Source organism: Protopterus annectens, chromosome 1.part0, assembly GCF_019279795.1.
Source record: "Protopterus annectens isolate FY-2018-M chromosome 1.part0, PAN1.0, whole genome shotgun sequence".
NCBI lineage: Eukaryota > Metazoa > Chordata > Ceratodontiformes > Protopteridae > Protopterus > Protopterus annectens.
In genome coordinates this window covers 865,369,589-865,391,186 of record NC_056725.1, presented here as the reverse complement: position 1 = coordinate 865,391,186, position 21,598 = coordinate 865,369,589, and the positions used below count along the sequence as shown (strand labels likewise).

The window sequence follows — 21,598 nt, the reverse complement described above, 5'->3', positions numbered from 1 at the left end:
TGATGTGATCTTAATAAGATGGGCAGCTGCATGGCTTACAAAAAGAACATGGCTAGTATCATGCAGCAATTGGACAGGTGAAATTCTAGGTTACAGTCAGGGAGTCCAATGGGGCCCTATCCTATGCCCATACTTGTTTAGGGTGTATCTTTCAGATCTTTTTTATCTGAGGTGTTCTAAGGTCTTTATGAGTATGACTTGGAAATGGATAAACTGATTACATGTGTAACAGACTGGGCATGTCTGCAAAATAACTTGACTAAATTGACCATTTGGGCACAGTAGAATAATATGCTGACAAATGCATCAAAGACTAAGTATATGAGACTTGGGAGACATAGACTGAAGGGTGAATATTAATGCAGCACACAGTCATTGAAACTGTAGATTCATTTAAGGATTTAAGAATATGGGTAGATACGGCTTTGTGTTTTTCTAATCATATCAACTGACTGGTTAATTAAAGCTATAAAAAGTACAGTTGTGTACACTTACCATAAATGTAGATGTTCGAGTGTACTCTCTGTTGCAGTCATCAAATTTTGGTTATCCCTGCCAGGGTAGCCCTTAGTCGGCCCGAATACCAGAGGCTTAGTATTTCTGTATCAGTTGCTGTTGCTCCAGGACTGATGTCAGGTTGTCAGTGGTATAAAAACAGGAAGCTGATGCCATTACATCAGTTTTTCTTGACCTGTCAGGAGCCCCCAATAGGGAGCTAGGTTATGGTGAAAGAACATCACCAGTAGAAAGTAAATACCAAAACTCCCTTGTAAGGAGAGAGAAAGAGAGAGAGAGAGAGGACAAGGTGGATGAAGGGAGGGAAACCAGGACTGCAACAGTGAACACACTCGAACATCTACATTTATGGTAAATGTACACAACTGTACTATGTTCTTCTTGTTTCACTGTTGCAGTCATCACATTTGGGTTGATTCCCAAAGCTGAAGAAAATGGTAGAGACAGTCAAGAAGACTGGGGGCTGGCTAGGATGCCCTGCAAGACTGTGGTGGTAAAGCCTGCCCTGGATTTGGAGAAGATAGGCAGGTGGTAATGCTTGGCGAAGGTATGAACATATGTCCATATTGCAGCCTCCAGGATGTCCCTGGTGGTGACCACTTTGAGAAAAGCTGCAGAGGTGGAGGTTGCTCTGGTGGAATGTGTCCTGACCCCCCCCTTGGGGGGGGGGATCCCATACTGTTTGTAGCAGAAATGGATGCAGTGTGCTATACATTTGGAATTTTTTTGGATATGGCCTTGCCCTCTGCTCCTGCAGTGAAGCGGACTAGCAATTGATCAGTTTTTCTAAAAGATTTAGTCCTGTCTAGGTAGAATCTGAGCTGTCTGTGCACATCTAGAGAGTGCAGAATCCTTTCCCCCTTGTTTTGTGAGTTAGGGAAAAACGTGGGCAAATGAATGGATTGGTTGAGAGCCACACTGGACACCACTTTTGGCATGAAGGATGGGTTAGTCCTGAGGGAGACCCTGTCAGCATGGAAAATGATGAAGGGCTCTACAGCCATAAGTGCTTGTAGCTCAGATACTCTTCTAGCTGAAGTGATGGCCAGAAGCAAGGCTGTCTTCCAAGAGAGACATTTTAATTCTGCTGAAGCTGCAGGTTCAAAGTGGGGCAGGGTGAGCTTTTCCAAAACAAAGTTTAGGTCCCAAGCTAGGGTAGGAGCTTTTCTGGGTGGCCTCAAGTTGTTAGCCCCTCTTAGGAACTGTTTGATGAGAGGGTGTGAGAAAAGAAGTGGCTCTGTGCTGAAATGAGCAGAGATGGCACAGGCATGAATTTTAATATAAGAGAAGGACAGATCCCTGTGGAATAGGTCTGCCAGGTAATCCAGGATGAGAGGTAGGGAGGGCTGTGCCGCTCTGGCTCCCTTAGCCTGGATCCAGGTGCAAAACCTTTTCCACTTGTCAGCATAAGAATTTCTAGTGGTGGGGTGTCTAGCCTCACATATAGTACTTGTTTGCTTAGATTGGCAGCTTGAGGGGAGGTCAGGGAATAAGCCAGCCTGCCAGATTGAGGGTCTGCAATTGGAGATGCATGAATTCTCCATTCCTGTGGGTCAGGAGTGTTTGGATCTGAGGTAGGTGCCATGGTGGCGGGGTGACAGGTTGCGCAGCAGTGGGTACCAGTGCTGGTGTGGCCAGTCTGGGGCAATCAGGACTGCCCTCGGTTTTTCCTCCTTTATTTTGAGCAGTACCCTTGAAATGAGTGGTAGGGGGGGAAATGCATGGACCGAGAGGTTTACCTACCAGAAGGATAGAGCATCCACTTTCCAGGCCTTGCTGTGAAGTTCCCTGGTGCAGAATTTGCTGAGCTGATGATTGGAGTTGGAGGCAAAGAGGTCGACCTTCGTGGTGCCCCATTTCTGGGTTACAAGGCTGAAGGTTCTTTGGTCTAGCTGCCACTCATGTGGGTCTAGCAGGTGTCTACTTAAGTTGTCTGCCAGAGAGTTTAGAGAGCCTGGCAGGAATTGTGCTAACAGGTGCAGTTGCATGGCTGAGGCTGTGTGCTGAAGGGTCATGGCGAGCCTGCACAGAGGATAAGAGTGAGTTCCTCCCTGCTTATTGATATACAACACCACTGTAGTGTTGTCTGTTTTGATTGGTATAGGCCCTGGGGAGAGCAGGGGTCAGAAAGCTGTGAGGGTGTGCTGAACAGCTAACATTTCTTTTTGGTTGATGTGCAGATGTATTTGATTTGGGATCCATTGGCCCTGAATGCATCTGCCGTCCAGGTGTGCACCTCAGGCATAGTCTGTTGCATCTGTGGTGAGGGTCTGTGTGGTGTGGGGTTGGGAGAAGGCAAGTCCCTTGTTGTGGTAGCATGCAGCCACTCACCAAAGAAAATCTTTCCTTAGACAAAGTATCATTGGTATACGAGTTTCCAGGTCTTGAGAGTGCTGTCACCAAAGGCTTTTTAGGTACCATTGTAGTTTCCTCATATGCAGTCTGGCATATGGAATGAGTAGAATGCAAGAAGCCATGAACCCTAGAGCTTGCAGGATTTTCCTTGCAGATTACTGGGACCTGCTGGCTAGTTGAGAGAAGTAGGCTGTCAGTTAGGTTTGTTTTTCTGAAGTAAGGAATGCCATCTGAGATACTGTGTCCAAGCTTGCTCCCAGGAATACATTTTTTTTGTGTGGGTACTAGTTTGGATTTCTTTTCATTGACAATGTACCCCAGGGAGGTCAGTAGGTCCTTTACAAAGGTCAGGTGCTTTAGCAGCTTTTCCTGACTGTCTACCTGAATCAGGCAGTCATCTGAGTATGGATAAATCTGAATATTTCTTTTTCTGCAAAAAGCAATGGCGGGAGCCAGACATTTTGTGAAAACTCTGGAAGCAGTGGATAAGCCAAAGAGAAGCGCAGAGAACTGAAAGTGCAGTGATCCTGCCCTGAAACTTAGGTATTTCCTGCATGATTCCCTGATAGAGATGTGTAGGTAGGCCTCTTTTAGGTCTAGGATGGCTAACCAAGCATCCTTGGAAAGCATAGGTAAAAGCTGCTGGAGGGTGAGCATTTTGAATTTTGGTATCACCAGAAAAGTGTTTAGAATGGATAGATCAAGGATGGGGTGCCATGTGCCCTATTTTCTGGGTACCAGGAAGAGTCTGGAGTAGAAACCTTGGCCTATCTGTTCTATAGAAACATGCTCTATTGCCCTCATGGAGAGTAGGGAAAGGACTTGCCTTTTGGCCTCTGTCCACTCGTTTGGGGGAAGATCTGGGAACCCTTTTGGAGTTGGCAGAGTGTGGAAATAAAATGTGTATCCCTGGGACACTATGTTGAGGACCCAGCGGTCGTTGGTAATGGTGGCCCAGTTAGTTGCGTGAAAGGAGAGTTTTCCTCCTAGGGGCAAGAGCAGGTGGGCAGATGGAGGAGGTGGAAGTGTAAAAAACATTGTGAGTTCTTACCATAAGGGGGTGGCATTGCACTCCCTGGTTCTGAAGATGAGGAACTCCACTGCTTAGATCTCTGCATTCCCCGGGGCTGCTGTCTGGGGGGGGTCTGCTTCCCCTGGGTCTGGGCTGAGCTGACCTGGAGGGGGCAGGAAAGGACCAGTGCTTGGAGGGGCAATGCCTACTGAACCTCAGTGGCTGGACCTGTAAGAAGTCTTTAACTGTCTGCATAGATTTAGCTTTTTATTCCATCTTTTTTAAGACCTCTTCTGCCTTGGTGCCAAATAAGTTGTCTTTTTGCAAAGGTGCGTCCAATAATTTGGATTTGACATGGTCTGGCAAGGTCTGTTCCTTAAGGCAAGCATGCCTTCTAAGGACAGAACCAGTGACTGCTGCCCTGCAAGATGCTTCTAGGGCATCAAAACCACACTGTGTGGTTAGTTGCTTGACTTGCAGAATGCATTAACTCTTGTAACTATTTTCTGCAAAAGCAGGGAAAGAAGATATTTTTTGTTTGAGGAGTTCCATGGTATGTTGCTGACAGGTCAGCATATGAAACTGACAATTTAATGCTCTAATAGCAAAGAGTAGCAGAGGTGTATACTTGTTTACCCCATCTGTCTAATGCTCAGGAATCCCTAACTGAGGAGGTGGGATTCTTAGCTGAAGTTGCTTCGATTTCTTTAGGTCCTTGAGAGATGACCTCGGGGTTAACAGTAGGATTTTTGAAAAGAAATTTGTGAGAGTCAGGGACTCTATAGTACCTGTCATGTTTCTTGGCAGGAGGAGGGAGGGTGTCAGGGGTCAGACTGGATTCCATAAAAACATCATCCACAACATCCAGGACAGGAGGAATGGCTAGAGGCCTGTGCTGTAAAAAATCTAAGAATTCCCTGAGTCTCTTTTTTTGACTGAGGATAGTCCTGACATTCCCATTGGAAATGCTCCCTTAAAGTATGCAGAGTTTCCCCAAAGGAAAAGTCCTCAGGTGGAGAGGTTGAAGGGATGGTTTCCTCTGCATCAGAATGCTCATAAGCAGAGAGGGGTTGCATATCTTCATATTCAGATGCATCAGAGTCATCGGCTCCTGTTCAGATAAAGCTACTGGGGACAAGTCTCTTTTTCTTTTGGAAGGGGTAGCCTGGCTTCCCCTGATAAGCATTATAAGGTCTTCTGCCATTTTAAGCATTTGAAACTGAGGCAAGGAAGCAGGTGCCTGAGCTTGGGTCGTCAGTTTTTTGGGTGTTGTTCATACCCTTGGCCTTAGAAACTCGGTAGTTTTCGAAAGAACTGAAGACATGAAAGACGTTGCTGGTCTGTGTAGATTATCGGTAGTGTGAAGTACTTCCTTGGAAGCCGGTGCTTGCTCAGCGGCTCCAACCCATCCAAGGTAGAGACATCCGCTCCGGACCCATCCAAGGTAGAGACATCCGCAGGATCCTTAGTCGAAGAAGAGTCTCGCGGCATACCGGACTCCAAAATGGTCTCGGTAGCGGCCTGCGAATCCACAGAAGTGGGCATCAGGGGCTGTGAAAACGCCTCACTGAGGACTGGAGAACTGATGACTAGCTTAACGGAAGTGTCGTCGGCAGTTTTGGACCAGTGCAGTCTGCTTCTGTGTTTATCCTTATGTTTTTTTGGAAGATCAGTTGTCGGATGGCTTACCAAAGCCATATCAGAATTCAAGGACTGAGAGCGAAAATATCTAGCTACAATAAGGGCCCGATGATGTATAGTTCTGGCGATGAACAAAGCACAAAAGCGACAGCGGGGGATATCATGGTCTGGGCCTAAACAGGTGACGCAGTAAGAATGAAAGTCTCGGTGTAGTATTTGCTTTCCACAGGCGAGACAATTGTTAACTTTTTCTGACATTGGTTAGAGCACGAAAAAAGGATCCCCAAAGGGGTACTTAGCTTTAGAAGACTTCAACTTTAATTCGGAAACGAAAAACTCAGGTAGCGGCAGACCAGCACTCGTGCGAACTGCTTCTGCTTCGGGCTCCTCGGCAAGAAAGACTGATGTAATGACATTGGCTGCTTGTTTTTATACCACTGATGACCTGACGTCAGTCCTGGAGTGACAGCAACCGATGCAGAAATATTACGCCTCTGGTATTCGGGCCGACTGAGGGTTACCCTGGCAGGGATAACCCAAATGTGATGACTGCAACAGTGAAACATGAAGAACATCAATAGGCTGTGTAAAAAGATTTATAAAGTCTAGGAAAGCAGAAATGTTGCAATCATTGTTAATAAGTATAAGTTACATTGGATCCAAACTTAAGTACAGAATAACAATATGGAAACCTTACAAGAAAACACAAATAAGTAAATTGAAAAGAGTACAGCAAAAATACAAGAGCATCACTGGATGTGAAAATTTAAGATATTATGAAATAATAAAATAATTGAACTTGTGCAGTCTCTCATACAGATATTTAAGAAGAATAACCTTATTCAGGTACACAGAGCATTTAGAGATGACTACATCTGGGAATGTTTGGGTTTACCAAACACAGAAGAGAATCAGACAACCTATGTAGAAGATTCTATAGGAATGAGAAGTGTACTAATTGGTTCTCTGACAGAGTAGCTGATGCATGGAGCAGACTACCAAATTATATTAAAGCAAGCACTAGTTTAGATATTTTTAAGAACAACTTGGGCACTTATTATGGGAATTACTGTTACAGTATACTGGCAGACTAGAGAAGCATTAGTGCCCATGTCTGAAATATTTGTTTCTGTGTGTGTATGCTTATATGTACATATCATCCTTATACAAGAAATAGAAAGGCATAATACAACTTCACATGCTTATAAATAACCAATAGGATCTACATTCCTTTTCTTGGCTCCAAACTCAGCACTATTCCACCACTCTGCTTATAAAAAAGTATTCATAACTTATGCATTGACAAGACCACACTCTCTAGTGCGTGCTTGCGCGCACGCACGCACACATGCACGCACGCACACACACACACACACACACACACACACACACACACACACACACACACACACTTTACAGTGTTTTCAACTCACGTCTAGATACCAATGCAGATAAAGTAAAACATCCAGTGACACTTTACAAATAATGTATACATTTGTATGGATATTTGTCTGAGCGACATTTTATAATCAATCCACACATGCGTACATACATATATCCACATCCCCTTTTTCCCATTTTTATGCACATGGAGTTGGGGTTACAATTTAACAATGGCACTCATCTAGAGCCAAGGTTAAAAACCACTGGGTGGGTAGTCCTACCACAGTGCATTGTATAAATAATTTAAAATTTATATGCATTTTTTTCTGTGTTAACAAACTTTAATGAACACTTTTAATAATTCAGTGACACACTTCTTCCATTATGTAATACAGCCAAGGTAACTATCTATTCTCCATTAAGTAACAAAGACAATTAGTAAGTATGCTAACACAGAAGGAAAGGTCATGCCAAAGACCAGCAAGCCCTGCTTCAATTAACAGTCACAGCACTCGAGGAGCTGTCCAGGAAGAGAGGAGCAATGAGGTGGAGCTTTCTCATCTCGCAAGAGAGGGTTAAAAAGCAGGTGTCAGAGGTGTGAACTCCACATAGAATGCCTTATAGAGACCAGGGCTCACTGGAAGTGTTTTGCCTTCAGAGAACAGCAAGTTTGCTGGGGGTCACCTCTTGTAAAAGTGGTAGACATGCCCCTCATGCACACTCATTGTACATCGCCCCCAGCATCAAAGTAAGCTTGTGCTGGGGAAGTGCCTGGCCTTAAAATAAAATCTTCAGTTCCCTGGATAGGATAACATTCCTCCTGCTACTCTACTACCCTCAACCTGTCAAAGGAACAAATGGCCCGTAAGTCTCTCCCCTCTGGGGGAATGAACAGGGTGACTGGGCAGACAGTACAGAGGCTCAAGGAACACTGTGAATCAGGAGTGAAGAATACAAGACAGAAAAAAAAATAAAAAGTTAGTTGCCTAACTTTTGTGCAAGTGTTTATACAAAAATAACTGACAGTAATACATTAGCTTAGCTTTCAACATACATTCCCTCATTCAGCATACATTCATTCATTCCCAGATTAGCTGCTTAAGCCATCCAGATCATAGTAGGGAGCCAGATAATATCCCACTGATCTACTATCAGAAGACAAAGAAGCTAAGCCTCTACAGGGTTGCAGCCATTAGTATGATACAGCTCTCCCACACACACACAAACACTCATTGGTAATTTTGGGGATCTCTAATCTACCTACTTTGCTGGGATGTGAAATGGAAAATTTTTAAGTAGTTTAGCATTTTTAGATAGCAATAAAATAAAATAAAAGATATTTCATATCTTGAGTCTTAAATATTGCGTAGAGTAAATGAGTACACTCGACTGAGGGAAACCTAGTGGGTATAATCTATTCAAAATCTCTGTAAGTAATGAAGACAGAGTACAGTACATATCAAACATTTAACTGTAATTTTTCTGATATTCCATGACAGACCAATGGTAACGGAGCCATGCAGAAATATATGTAATAACAAAAGAAATATCAACAGCAGGATCTAGAAAACTCACAGAAACCTTGTTCTTCACGGACCATGCTGTCTGAAATTGCTCTCTTAAAGTTGGTAAAATCCTGTTTTCACAGGTGGAGGCTGTGCCCCCCGCATCCCATGCACCCCATTACTTAAATGCACCTATATTGGGAAAATGTGCACCTTTTGATGACTGGGAATGCAGTGAGGTGTTCTGCACCACAATACATATACTTAAAACTGTATTGCGAATTTGTTAAACAATCCAATCAGAGAACTGGAAATCAGATTTAACACTGCTAATAAATCATCAATTCTTCCAATAGCAAGAAAAAGAAGTAACACAAGCATGAACCTGACCAATGCAAGCTCGGTTGAGAAACCACAGAATACTATGCATCTATGAATATGAATGAACACTTGGAGAAAAAGGACCCTTAATTAAAGTAATCACTTAATAAAAAGGAAATACAGAAAATAAAACAAAATTATTACATAATGGCAATATATACATAATGGCACTGTTCTACATCATCAGTCTGCCAAATATTTAACCTTTCAGGATTCACTCTCATAGTTAAATGGAGCTTTAATAATTGAATAAAACATTATCCTATTCACTATGTTACCATAATCATGCAGTCTTTCATATAACACCACATAACAACTTAACTATTTCAACTTACCTTTCATCCTCGGGCAACCTCAGCCACTCAAGAATAGTTTGGATACGTTCTTCATATGGAAGGGATCTAAAAATAAGGATTTGTTATCCATTAATTAATCTAATTCAAAACCAGCGTCTTAAATGTATTTCATTCAGCAATAATCTTGTTTAAGACACCTTTTCAACTGGCATCAAGACTAAAAATTATTGATTAGAATATAACTGATCCAGAACATAGACTCTGAACAGCATTTTTAAAGATCATAAACATGACATTATTGCTAAAATGACTGATATTAAGTCAGTGAGTTACATTTTTTCTTATTTTTTTTTAGAAATGTCTTGTGATTTGCATTTTAAATATATATAGGACAGCTTTGCTAAAATCTCTGTAAATGTACTGAGTTGTCTGGAACACAAGCTTCATTTGAAGTTATGTTTCTTCATTGCATCATTAATTCCACATATGAACTGCTCAGTCACTGTTTAGCATTTCTGAGCAAAACCAGAAGACACCTTACATAGATATACCACATCAAGTGGTTCTGGGTAATCAGAGAGCTTCCTTTAGAGGCCTATACTTGATTCTCACAGTCTCAACTTGCATACTCTGCAACTATTACGCTGCTTAAACATACCAAAGCTCCACAGCTGCTAAGAAACAAAAGAAAACAAAAGTGCTTGTTTCTAGTGGCCCAAGGTGGGTTAACAAACACCCTCAGCAGCCCCAAATGCACTCTTTCAAAACAACACCCACATCAACACATACAGCCACATCTCATGGAGCCTCTACGTCTAAGCCCATAATGCAAGCCACCACACAATCCAACATTCTAGACATTGAAGACTCCATTGTGAGACATACTGATGTCCCTCTCAACAGACCGAGTAAGGACTAAGTCATGGTCAGTTGCTTATCAGGGGCTAGGATCCACTGCATTACACATGCACTCAGGTCACTGGAGCACAAGTACCAGTATGACTCGGTCATAGTCCATGCGGGAGTAAATGACTTGAGACAAACCTCCCTGAACTGTATGAAGAGAGACATCATGGAGCTCTTGGAATACGTGCCCAAGGCTAGTATGTGCCTAGCATTGAGGAACATTCTACCTTCTCCAAGGTAATGCCAGAATAGAAACAAAAGATTACTGACTTTAATAATTGTCTTAGTTTCTGGTGTCATTCTAAGGGGGTGCAATATTTGTCAGTATGGAAGATCTGGTCAACAGACCACATTGCTTTGCCAGGTATGGCCTGCACCCCTCCCCTCTAGGTTTTGAATTTTAGTTAAAACACTGTCTTCCCCATAGTGCATTTTCTAGGCAATGCCAAACTGAAAGTACTTCTGACATAGCAAATCAAAACCAAGAAAATCTAAAGGTATTACTGCTCAATGCTAGGAGTCTAAACAAAAACTCCACTCTCTAGAAGTGCTCTTTGCCCTTTGCCCTAGAGAATGCAGTTGTCTGTGCGGTCACTGAGACATGGTTTAAAGTTGCAGAGAGCACACCGACAGTGCAAGGTTACAATGCCTTCTACACATATAAACCAGCTACTACACAGACAGGGACTAAAGAGGGAGTTGCCTCAGATTACCTCAAAAATAAATATACTTCAAGGCTGGTCAAACAGGGCAATCCACTTGAGCTTATCCATGTCCAAATCACCACAGGCAAAATCCAACACCACTTCATTGCAAGCTATAGGTCCCCCCTCTATGACTCAGGAAACCCATACCATTTAGTTAAACGTACTGGAAACACTCACCATCCAACCCAATACCATATTCATGGGTGACTTTAATTACCCCACTACTAACCAGGAATCCTTTACAACAACAAACGTATAGGCACAGCGATTCCTGGATTTTTTAAATACAAACTCCCTTGACCAGACTGTCAATACACCAACCAGGGGTGCAACCATACTGGATCTGGATCTGATCCTAACTAATATGGGAGAGTGCTGCACATTCCTAGTGTAATGTCTTCCGTGTTAAGGTCAGACCACAAAATGGCCTCCTTTGAAGTAAAAATAAAACCTGGACCCCCAGCTAACCCTTGAATATTCAGGACCTACTCTAAGGCTAACTTCCTGCTATTAAGTGATATCCTAGCAAAATTTCAAGCCCCCAGAAACCTGGAGAACACTGCTGCACATGCAAAACTGTTCACAGACACTCTATACAAGCATGTTAATAGCTGCATAGAGGCAGCAGTACCCGCCAGGATGAAGTACAGAATTAACTCAGAAAACAAGCCACCTTAGTGGAATGACAAAATAGGCTGTACAACAGAAGGAAGAAAATCATGGCAAAAATTAGGAGGTGCAGCAGCCAGAAGGATAAAAGCACTCTCATCAAACTAAACAAACTCAGAAGACAAATAATGTCTACCAAAACTAAATGTGAGGTAAATTTGGCCACCTAGGCCAAGGATAACTACAAGGCATTCTTTAGCTGAAGAGTTAAGAAGAAAGGACAATCACCACGGCTAAAATAAAACAAAAAAACTTTAATGTGAAACCAAAAAACAAAGATAAGCACTTTCACAGTCCACAGACTGCTTCTTCAGACCTATTAAACAGTGTTTCACACATCAGAATTTAAATACAAAGCAACCAGTCAGCTGCCATAGAATATAACTACTTTATGACGACAAACTAATGTGGAAGTGGGCGTGCCTTCAACACTGGTTTTAGAGAAACAAGCTCATTAATACCAGGGTATTTATCTGCATTCTTCAGCAAAGCCCACAACCTCAAAGGCAATGAACAATTGTGTGCAGAGCTCTTTTTGTAAATGCAGCCACTTATACTGAGCCAGAAGATGCAACAAACCTACTGCCCGATAAACTCAGCTCCAACTTTCCCCCTCTTTCCCCCTCAACCTTCCCTAAGGAAATACCATCAAATAAAATTCCCCCGCTATCACTGGTAAACAGGTCCTTAGTGCTCTCTCTAAGGTCAAGAACACTGCATCAATGGGTCCAGACAATATCCCAGGATGCCTTCTAAATAGCGTGAGAGTTGACCTATCAAGCAATATGGAATTACTATTTAACTGCAACCTCCAAACAGGCTTTGTGCCTCATGAATGCAGAACAGCAACAGTCATCCCTCTACACAAAGGTGGGCTACAGAAGTCTCGGTAATCGCACATGCAAAGCCACAGAAAGAATTATCATGGAAATGATCACTAATGATATAGTAAATCTCCACACACTGGACCCAACCCAATTTGGCTTTGTCAAGGGCAGATAATGCCTACTCAACCTGATGGACTTTTTTAGAAGCCCACCAAAGCAATGGATGAGAGCTAAATGTGTCACACGGCCTACCTTGACCTGGCCGGGGCATTTGACACAATTATGGTTGGTATAAAAGGGAGTGTTTATTTATTACTTTTTGTGTGCTCAAAGAAGGCTGATGTTGCCGAGGCACTAAGCCACATTAAATTTGTTTGGTGGAGAATTCGTGTTGTTTTTTGGTATTTTTTACCTCTGGACTTTTGCTGGTTGTTTTTTGCATTTGACACAATACCCCACTCAGTCATTGTTGACAAACTCAAAAAGTTAGTTACAAACCTTTATGTCACCCAGTGGATAGCCAACTGGCTCATAGACAGGACCCAGGAAGTTAGAATTGGGGAGTCTACTTCAACAAAGAGGCCAATCATAAGTGGAGTCCACTCAGGGGATAGGTCCTGGGAATGCTCGTTTTTCGCATTTACTTCTCTGAAGTCAAGGCCAATGTCAATGCCCTCTAGTCGACTAAATTTGCAGATGACTGCAAATTAGGAGCAGTCACAGAATTCCCCACTGGCACAAATGTTCTCTAGGAAGGACTGACACAGACATAAAACTGGTGTCACAGCCAAGGACTAAAACTAAATGCCAAGAAATGCATAATAGTATCTCACAGGAAGTCATCCACCCCTGGAAAGAATAATAGAAATACTGGTCTGTTAATACAAAGTAAAGTCTAACTTAAAAGCAGAGGAAAATGTTGGCAAAGTATCTTCACTGCAGAACTCTAGATAACAACGTGCCACTGTGCAGCATGTACACAGCAACAACCCCCTCCCTAATATTTTCAGCAAACTCAAAAACATGGGTCTATTTAGCCACAGTTAGACTTCTCACTTCAAAAACGACATTTCCACATAGAGCAGCACTGCAAAAAGCATGTATGTGTGTGTGTGTGTGTGTGTGTGTGTGTGTGTGTGTGTGTGTTTGTGCATGCACTGAATATTCTAATTCTGCAATGGTCACAATACAGGTGATTTTAAAAAAGTTTTTAAATAATCAACCTATTGAACACACTGCACATTCAGATGAACGCACACACACGCACGCACGCACACACACACACACACACACACACACACACACACACACACACACACACACACACACACGGGTTGTCACTCTTTCTTGTAGGAAAAACAAAATGAATTTACATGTCTCACACCTCCCCAAACCCTGCCTCTCTCCTCCCTTTTCAATGCCCACTACAAGCACCACTATGCACATATTATTTTGATTCTAGACAGTCTGGAAAAAAAACAGGTAGTTAGCAACATTAACAAACACATGGGTGTACATGTGCATATACATGCCTACACATGCATGTGTGCAAACGCACGCACACATACAAACAATACCTACAGAAACAGAAACCTTTCACAGCATGCGAGTGCGCGTGCACACACACACACACACACACACACACACACACACACACACACACACCCAAACACATACATACGTACACCCACAAGACAAATAAAAAAATGGTACCAGCATTTTCTAAGGGGGGAAAGCCCCCCAGTAGTCCCCCACACCCCCTACTGCATTATATACATCAATTCTAAGACTACACAGCAGCAGGAAAAGGCCATATTCCCAATCCCTGTTATATACCATGATTGTGGACAATTCACAGTGGGCATCTCTCAAGTGGCTATGCAACATGTTCAACAATTCTTCCATTCAATGGATCAAAATACAGCTGAAAACTTTCAATCATGTGTGTCTTTGATCAAATTAATGATTGGAACCCCACACATACAGAAACATACGTATGCACACACACGTGTATGTATGTGTACATATACATAAAAAGTTATTTTTTTCAGAAATGCATCAAAGCAAAATTACACAATCTTAACAGTGTTAAATAGTACAAATGTAGGATTATGGCAGGATCACCAATGAGAAATGGGTTCAGTAAGTACATATTAAGAGCAAATTTCCACAGGAGATAATGAATGAGTTTTCGTTCAATAGTCTGTATGTCTTCTACCTTAAAGTGGGTCTGAAGAACTTATGTTTGATATCTGCAGGAATATGAACAGTAACTATGTTTCCTTTCAAAATACCTATTTCTTCATTAGCTGCAGATTCCTATTTAACAAGCATTTTTCTAAACCCTTACCTTCGGACTGTTTGTGTTTTAGTTTTCCAAAATTAAATGTTTTTTTTTTATTCAGCTAATACCCATGAAAAGTAGTCCAGTCTCTTCCGCTGTTATCAGTGATAACATTCACTCTTGTTCTTTATAAGTACATTTCGCAACAGTGACTACTACATTTTTACAGACTTTTCCATACAACATTTTAAAATAACATGCTAGTTGCAAAACTGTTTTACATATTTCTCTGATTTTCATATGAGTTACTACAATAGCCAGGGACAAGAATTAGACTTTGGCACCATCAGGGCCACTGGCCCATTTTCACTAACTAGTGTGGGATGTTGAAATTCCTAAGAAAAACAGTAATAATAAAACAAACTGAGAAATGTTGAAATGATCAATATTTAATATTATATTATCATTACAATTTTAATTAATTAATTATTAACAATTAAACAATTAACATTAACAACTAAATTACAATTAAATACTTAAAAATACTTATAGATATTCTTTAGTTTTCATATTAATTTTAACAAATCACAAATTAATTTTATGGGACAAGTAGATTTTTCAATAGTTCTGAAGTTTCTTCAATTTTATTAATTATTTTGTCGAAGTTCATCAGCATATCTTTTTTCTGTAGCCATCAACATGAAAGAATCTAAATTATCATTAGAGACTGTGCTTCACAAATGGTTTTTGATAAATTTTGAAGTAGAAAAACTTCTCTCACACGCAACCTGTGTGAAAGAAAGTGTAAACTTATATTTATAAGCTAGGTTGATTATAGCATAAGCATCAGTAGGTAAGTTATAGCAATGTAAAATTAGATAACAAATACTGCAGTTTTTACATGCTGAGCATGACTTATTTTCTATTTCTATGTCAATACTGTCTTCATTTTCAGTTCAAATGGTATATTCTGCTACTACTGACATTTTCAAGTTTTCCCAATGCAATGCAAAACTTGCAAGTTTGCTTTATAAATTTTCAGCAGCGACTCTTTCATCAAAATGAATCAAGCATTCAACGTTTTGAGTTCTTGCATTCACTTAATTTAACTAGCAACAGAGGCAGAATACCTCAATTGTTTAATTCAGAAACGTTTCTTGGATCCAAGAACGAAAAATCCAAGTAACTTACACTACTATCTTAAAATGGTGAAGCATGCTTTCTATGATCTCATCAAGAATGATGTTGTAAACCGGTATTCTGTAAGTTGCAATAGCACCAGAGATCTGTTCATCACGAGTGGATTCACCTGTCATCATTTTCTTCTTCCTGGGTCTTTTTCTTGGAAGAGTAGATTGTACTTCCAAATCATAGTCTTCTAATTCTAGCAACTTTGTGTTACCATGGTTAACAAAACTGTCGGCTGCCTCTTGGACAGTATCAAAATCTCTTAAGAACGTTTTGATTTCTTGCAGTGTTACTGAAACCATGTGACAAGATTTCAAAACATCTATTTATCTTATTTGAAGATATTTAGATAATTGAGTCATTGGATCAAATATTCAAAGGAAAATATGTGCTGTTAGTATAGTTTCATACTTAAGTAATGATTCTGTATATGGTTTTGTTTTTACATGTACTCCAGGTTTAGATCTGGCATTCTCTTGAATATGTGTCAATGTAATGATTAAGTCCATGTACAAAGCTGAATCTGCATGTGAAAATCCTGCAAATATTTTTTCAGAACCATGTCTTTTGACCATCAGCGAATATCACCATTTATTGATAATTTTCAATGGTGAACACCTTGTGTTACATTTTCCCAAGTATTCATTCTTTGATATGAATCATGGATAAATACTGAAATGTCATTTATTAAACTAAATAGTGATACACTTTCAAAAGCAACGTTGAAAGCATATGGATGTACTAAATTGAGAATGTGTGAGTAGCACTAGACATGTATTTGATGAGGTGATTCTTTTGAAAACCATACAGAAAACCCATTATATTGCCCTTTCATATTTGCAGCTGCATTGGCAGAACTGCCAACACATTTTGAAATATCAATACTGTAAGATTTCAGAGCTTAAGATAACTGAAACATATATTCTCCAGTTGACAATTCACAGGATAACACTGTTAACAGCTTCTTGTGAATTCGATCGGTCACGTACAGTACAATAATGCAACACCGGTCTTCCTGTCTGATATCTTGTGTTGTATCGATTTGTACTGAAAATATTCCAGCTACTCTTATCTCACCTGCAACTGTCTCCTGAATAAGCTGCCAACAAATTTGTATCACCTTCCTGACTGCGTTTTTAGAGAGTAATGTTACTACTGACTCTCTACATTTTCCTACCAATAAGTGTATAGTTTTACTTTGCTTTATACAGTTATTTATATGCTCACTTAAGCAAAACATCATATTTGCTATAAGCAGATTTAACTCTAAAAAATTTCCATGATTTACAGAAATACCTTCTAATGTGTATGCAGCTCCAAATTATGTTCCGCTATAACCAAGTACTTGATTACCTATCAGCTTAATTATGTCAATCACCCACTCGAATCTTTGTTTTTGTTTTTTTTTTGTTCTCGTCTTACAAAAATTTGGTTAGAAAATAATAAGTTACAAATATTGGCACTGGCAGCATGTAAAAATATGCTTCACATAACTTTGATGCATTGTATTTCTTTCATGCTCTTCAGTTTTTTGATGGATGTGTCTCCCATCTGCCATACCTTCAATAAATGGATTTGTTTTATAACTTTTAGAAAAATGCCAGACAAACAAAAATAAGGCTTTTTTTTTTCCTAGCAGTAGGATAACTGCTTACACTCTGTTCCGTCTTTCCTCTTAAAAGATTTTTGTAATACAGGATCAGCAACGTCTTGTTTTGAATGGTAAGTAAAAAATGTAAACAGGAAGTTCTGACTGGGATGAGAAAAATAGTTAATTTTAGTATTTCCGGGGACACTGTCAATTTCACAAGTATTCACAACCTTACTTATCACTTTCTCATGAACTTCATTCTTCATTTCTGTTGTTTAGTGACGGTTTCTTCTTTTTCATTAGATGCATTTTCTTCTTGTATTATTGAAATATCAGTTTAGGGTTCTTTGTGTATTTCCATGAGGTCTTCTACACTAGTTTCCTTTTCGGACTAGGTCTAGGAATGGAAAAACTGCTGAATATATCCGCTATTTTTTTGCATTTTTCTACAGTGGATTGTCGATTCCTTTGTTTCTTGTCCCGAATTTTCTGTGCTCCTTCTTTTTGTTTTCTGCTTTCTTTTTTATCCCTATTTAAAGGGATCTAAAATAAATTGTAATTTTGATTGTTTTACTTGCATTTCTAAATCTTGGTAATCAAAAACAAAAAAGGACAGCTGAATTTAAATTAGTGTCCATTCCAAAGCTTCTAAGAAATGCCATCAAATCTGGAATTTCCATAGTGATTTATTTGTCATTTTCATATAGAGGGGAAAATTAAAAAGCTATCAAATTATTATGAAAATTAATTATTAGTTAAATGTGCTAATTTAAAAAAAAATCACAATTAAAAGGAATGCTAATTGCTTAACTTTTTCATGATAAAAGGCACAACAGTAAATGCACAAAAGTACAAATATGTAAAAAACTGTACTACATTAACTCCTGTGAATATAAACTGAGACCAGTGGTGGCTGGTGACTTCAAATCAAAGGGAGGCTGCAGGAGGCAGCTGAATGGGTGAAGCCAACTAGATGGGTGAAGCCAACTAGAAAGGACAGAGCAATGTTACAGTGGGAAAAACCCTGACCATGCTTGCCAATTTACATAAAATAAGTGCTCAATCACTAATATCTGGTTGACCATGCCAGTGTATTATACTAGAAACAGAAAATCATCATCAAAAATCCCCAAAACACATCTCCCCCATTGTATCTATTTAACTCTGCCAAGATATTATATTAAAAAACAGAAAGAAAAAAATAGAAAGTCATCAACAGCCCCCAAAACGCATAGACTACCTATTATTATGTGGTTGACCACGCCAGGATATTATTAGAAAAACATCACAAACAGCCCCCAAAATTCACAGCTCACTGTAGATTCGGCCTTCTACTATATGGTTGACCCTGCCAGCCTACAGAACTAGGATGTCAGAAAGATAATTTATATAGGAGACTGCACCAAGATTTAACAAGTACCTGGCTGACCATGCCTGGAAATAATTAAATACAAAAATTATCTGGTTGACCCTACTAGGAAAAAAATAAATAAATACAGAAAGTATCTGGTTGACCCTGCCAGGAAAAAAATTGCACAAAGTATCTTGTTGGCCTTGCCAGGAGAAAAAAAAAAAAAAAAACAGAAAGTATCTGGTTGAACCAGCCAGGAAAAAAAAATGCAGAAATTATCTGGTTGGCCCTGCCAGAAGAAAAAATTGAAAACTTGCCTTAAAGTTTAAACACTAATTCATTCAGATCACTGTCTCTCCAGTCTCTCGCTCTCTCCCTCACAACTAAAGCAGGGGAAGAGAATGTGAGTGCAACAGGACTAATCAGCATCCACATTGCGCATCTACACAGATTAAATGACACTCTGTTGACTTCACAGTCTGGTCAGCATCTTATTTCCTGTGGTTAAAACTGCAATGACTTCTGGGCATCTTCATTGATGCTTGCAGTCTTCCCAATCCAGACTGTTTTTAAAACAGACTGCTCTGAGTTCCGTGTAGAATCACATTTGACTTTGCACACTGGCTTGCAGTTTGAACTGCTACTAGTGTGTTGTTGTTGTGTCTTTCAGCTTTTCCCGATTAGGGGTCGCCACAGCGGAACTCCGGTCCGCTAATGATTGGTAGTTGATTTTTACGTGCCGAGTTACCAGCCCTGATGCACAACCTTCAACAAAAGTACGCCCATTCACGCATGTCTCCACGCAGAAGATGCTCTAGCTGAGAATCGTCTTACTGTGAGGCGACAACCCTACCGCAGCACCACCACTGCTACTAGTGTGTAAAGTTTAATAATTAAACTTTTTTTTTTTTTTTTTTAAGTTTTTGGAGCTGCAGTCCAACATCACAAGCCACCCCTGACTGAGACTGAGCTTAATATAAATTTTGCGTAGAATGAAATGCACCAGTTAGATAGGAATAGGGGAAAAAAACAACATGCAACTGCTTTGCACCCACCGCTTCCTTTGACATAGACTAATAAACTAATAAAAATAAGCATATATGAGTGTACGACCGTCAAGATACATAACTGCATATATGACCCACCTCACGTGCCAGCCTTGTCAGCTATAATCATTTTATATTTGAATGTAACTGATAACACTTTGGGCGCATTTGGACAATGGACAACGATAGCTATGATCCTGTGGATACTGACTTAAATAAAAAGCATTTTAATGCATACAGTTTCAAAGAGCACTGGCCCACTGGCTTATTTTGGCTCCGACCCTTCTGGCATTCGCTAGAACTGCTAGATCCCCAGTCTGCCCCTGACAGCATCACTAGTCACAGTACCAGCCTGAGACATCACATACTTCTTTTCTGGCTTTATTTTATCAAGAACAGGTTAAATTTCTTTAGGCATGCTACTGTGCATTAGGAGTAATACTGACGGAATATGATTTGCCAGTAAAGAAGTGCACAGACAAGACTGGGATTCTTCATGTTAACAAGTATGTGTCACAAAAAATAAGGTCTAAAGTACTGCAGTATGCCATATTTGGATTATTTATAGGTATATAAACAAGGAGTTTAGACAAAACAACATTTAACCAGTGTGTGTGTGTGTGTGTGTGTGTGTGTGTGTGTGTGTGTGTGTGTGTGTGTGTCTGGTGTGTGCATGTCATGTTAGAAGGAAACTGATTTTGATAAGTAAAGGTGGGAATCATATTTTTTGTATAGCCAACAGCATGTGGTGTGATGTGGAACACATTCTGAAGTATCTGCAAATGTGGCTGTGCTGAATATACTGAGAAAGAATAGCAATTCTTTCCGTAGATATCACATAGTATTCAAGTTTTTGCATATTTTATACTCATCTTGTAAAAATTCATGGTAACACTCTGGTCAAAAGATAAAGCAATAATCCATGAGGGGTGTGCATGGTACAGATATCACACATTCAGGGGTGTTGTGAGACAAGAATCATATACCCCCTACAAAATGCAGGGCATCCACTCTGTGATGTAATTCATGTTATCTGTTTCCATAACTATATTAACTCATTTCCTCCAGTGCAGCTCTTTTGAGTGTGTACCTTTAACTCCCAGTGGGTGTGGCTTAAGCATTTAAAAAATGAAGTTATCACCTTACAGTTCTAAACAGAAGGGAGAGAACACTCTGGCAATGAACTGTATGGTATGAACGAACAGCAGCAGCAGAATAATGAAATCCGTACAGAGACACAGCTAAAAATTTGTGACAACAGTGTTTGGAACAAAAACAAACTTTAATAAAGTTGGTGAATGCTTTCGCAATAACAAAATTGCTTCATCAGACCACAGTAACAATAACAGAACCTGGATGAATAAATAGCAGCAACTAAAGTACAGTTGTGTACACATACCATAAATGTAGATATTCGAGTGTATTCACTGCTGCAGTCATCACACTTCGATTATCTGCCTGCAGGTAGCTCTCAGTCAACCCGAATACCAGAGTCTTGGGAATTCTGCATCGGATGCCGTCGCCTCTTCCATGACGTCAGGTTGTCAGGGGTATAAAACATGCAGCCGATGCCATTACATCAGTTTTTCTTGCCCCAGATGTCAGGAGCCCTCAAAGTAGGAAGCAATTAAATGGTGTGGAACACCTCCAGTAAAAAGTAAATACCATAGCCATAAGATATGGCCACAAAAGAGCAAAGGTAGAAGGCATAAAGAAGTTAGGGGGCTGGAGGAAGGATAACCAGGACTGCAACAGTGAATACACTCTAACATCTACATTTATGGTAAGTGTACACAACTGTACTATGTTCTTCGTGTTTCACTGTTGCAGTCATCACACTTGGGTTGACTCCCAAAGCTGAAGAAGGGCGGAGGCAGTCACGAAGTGTTCGGGCTGGCTAGCAGGCCTTGTAAGACTGTTGTGGTAAATCCAGCTCTGGA

At 40.2% G+C, this 21,598-nt stretch overlaps 1 protein-coding gene across 1 annotated transcript in view; it reads right to left on the bottom strand.

The window, feature by feature from the left end:
* Positions 1 to 21,598, bottom strand: part of ENPP1 (ectonucleotide pyrophosphatase/phosphodiesterase 1) — a 1,288,649-nt gene that overhangs the window by 554,776 nt on the left and 712,275 nt on the right. Inside the window, exon 10 of the mRNA XM_044063702.1 lies at positions 9,129 to 9,194. Coding sequence (XP_043919637.1) covers positions 9,129 to 9,194 — 66 coding nt within the window. The remainder of the gene's footprint in view (positions 1 to 9,128; positions 9,195 to 21,598) is intronic.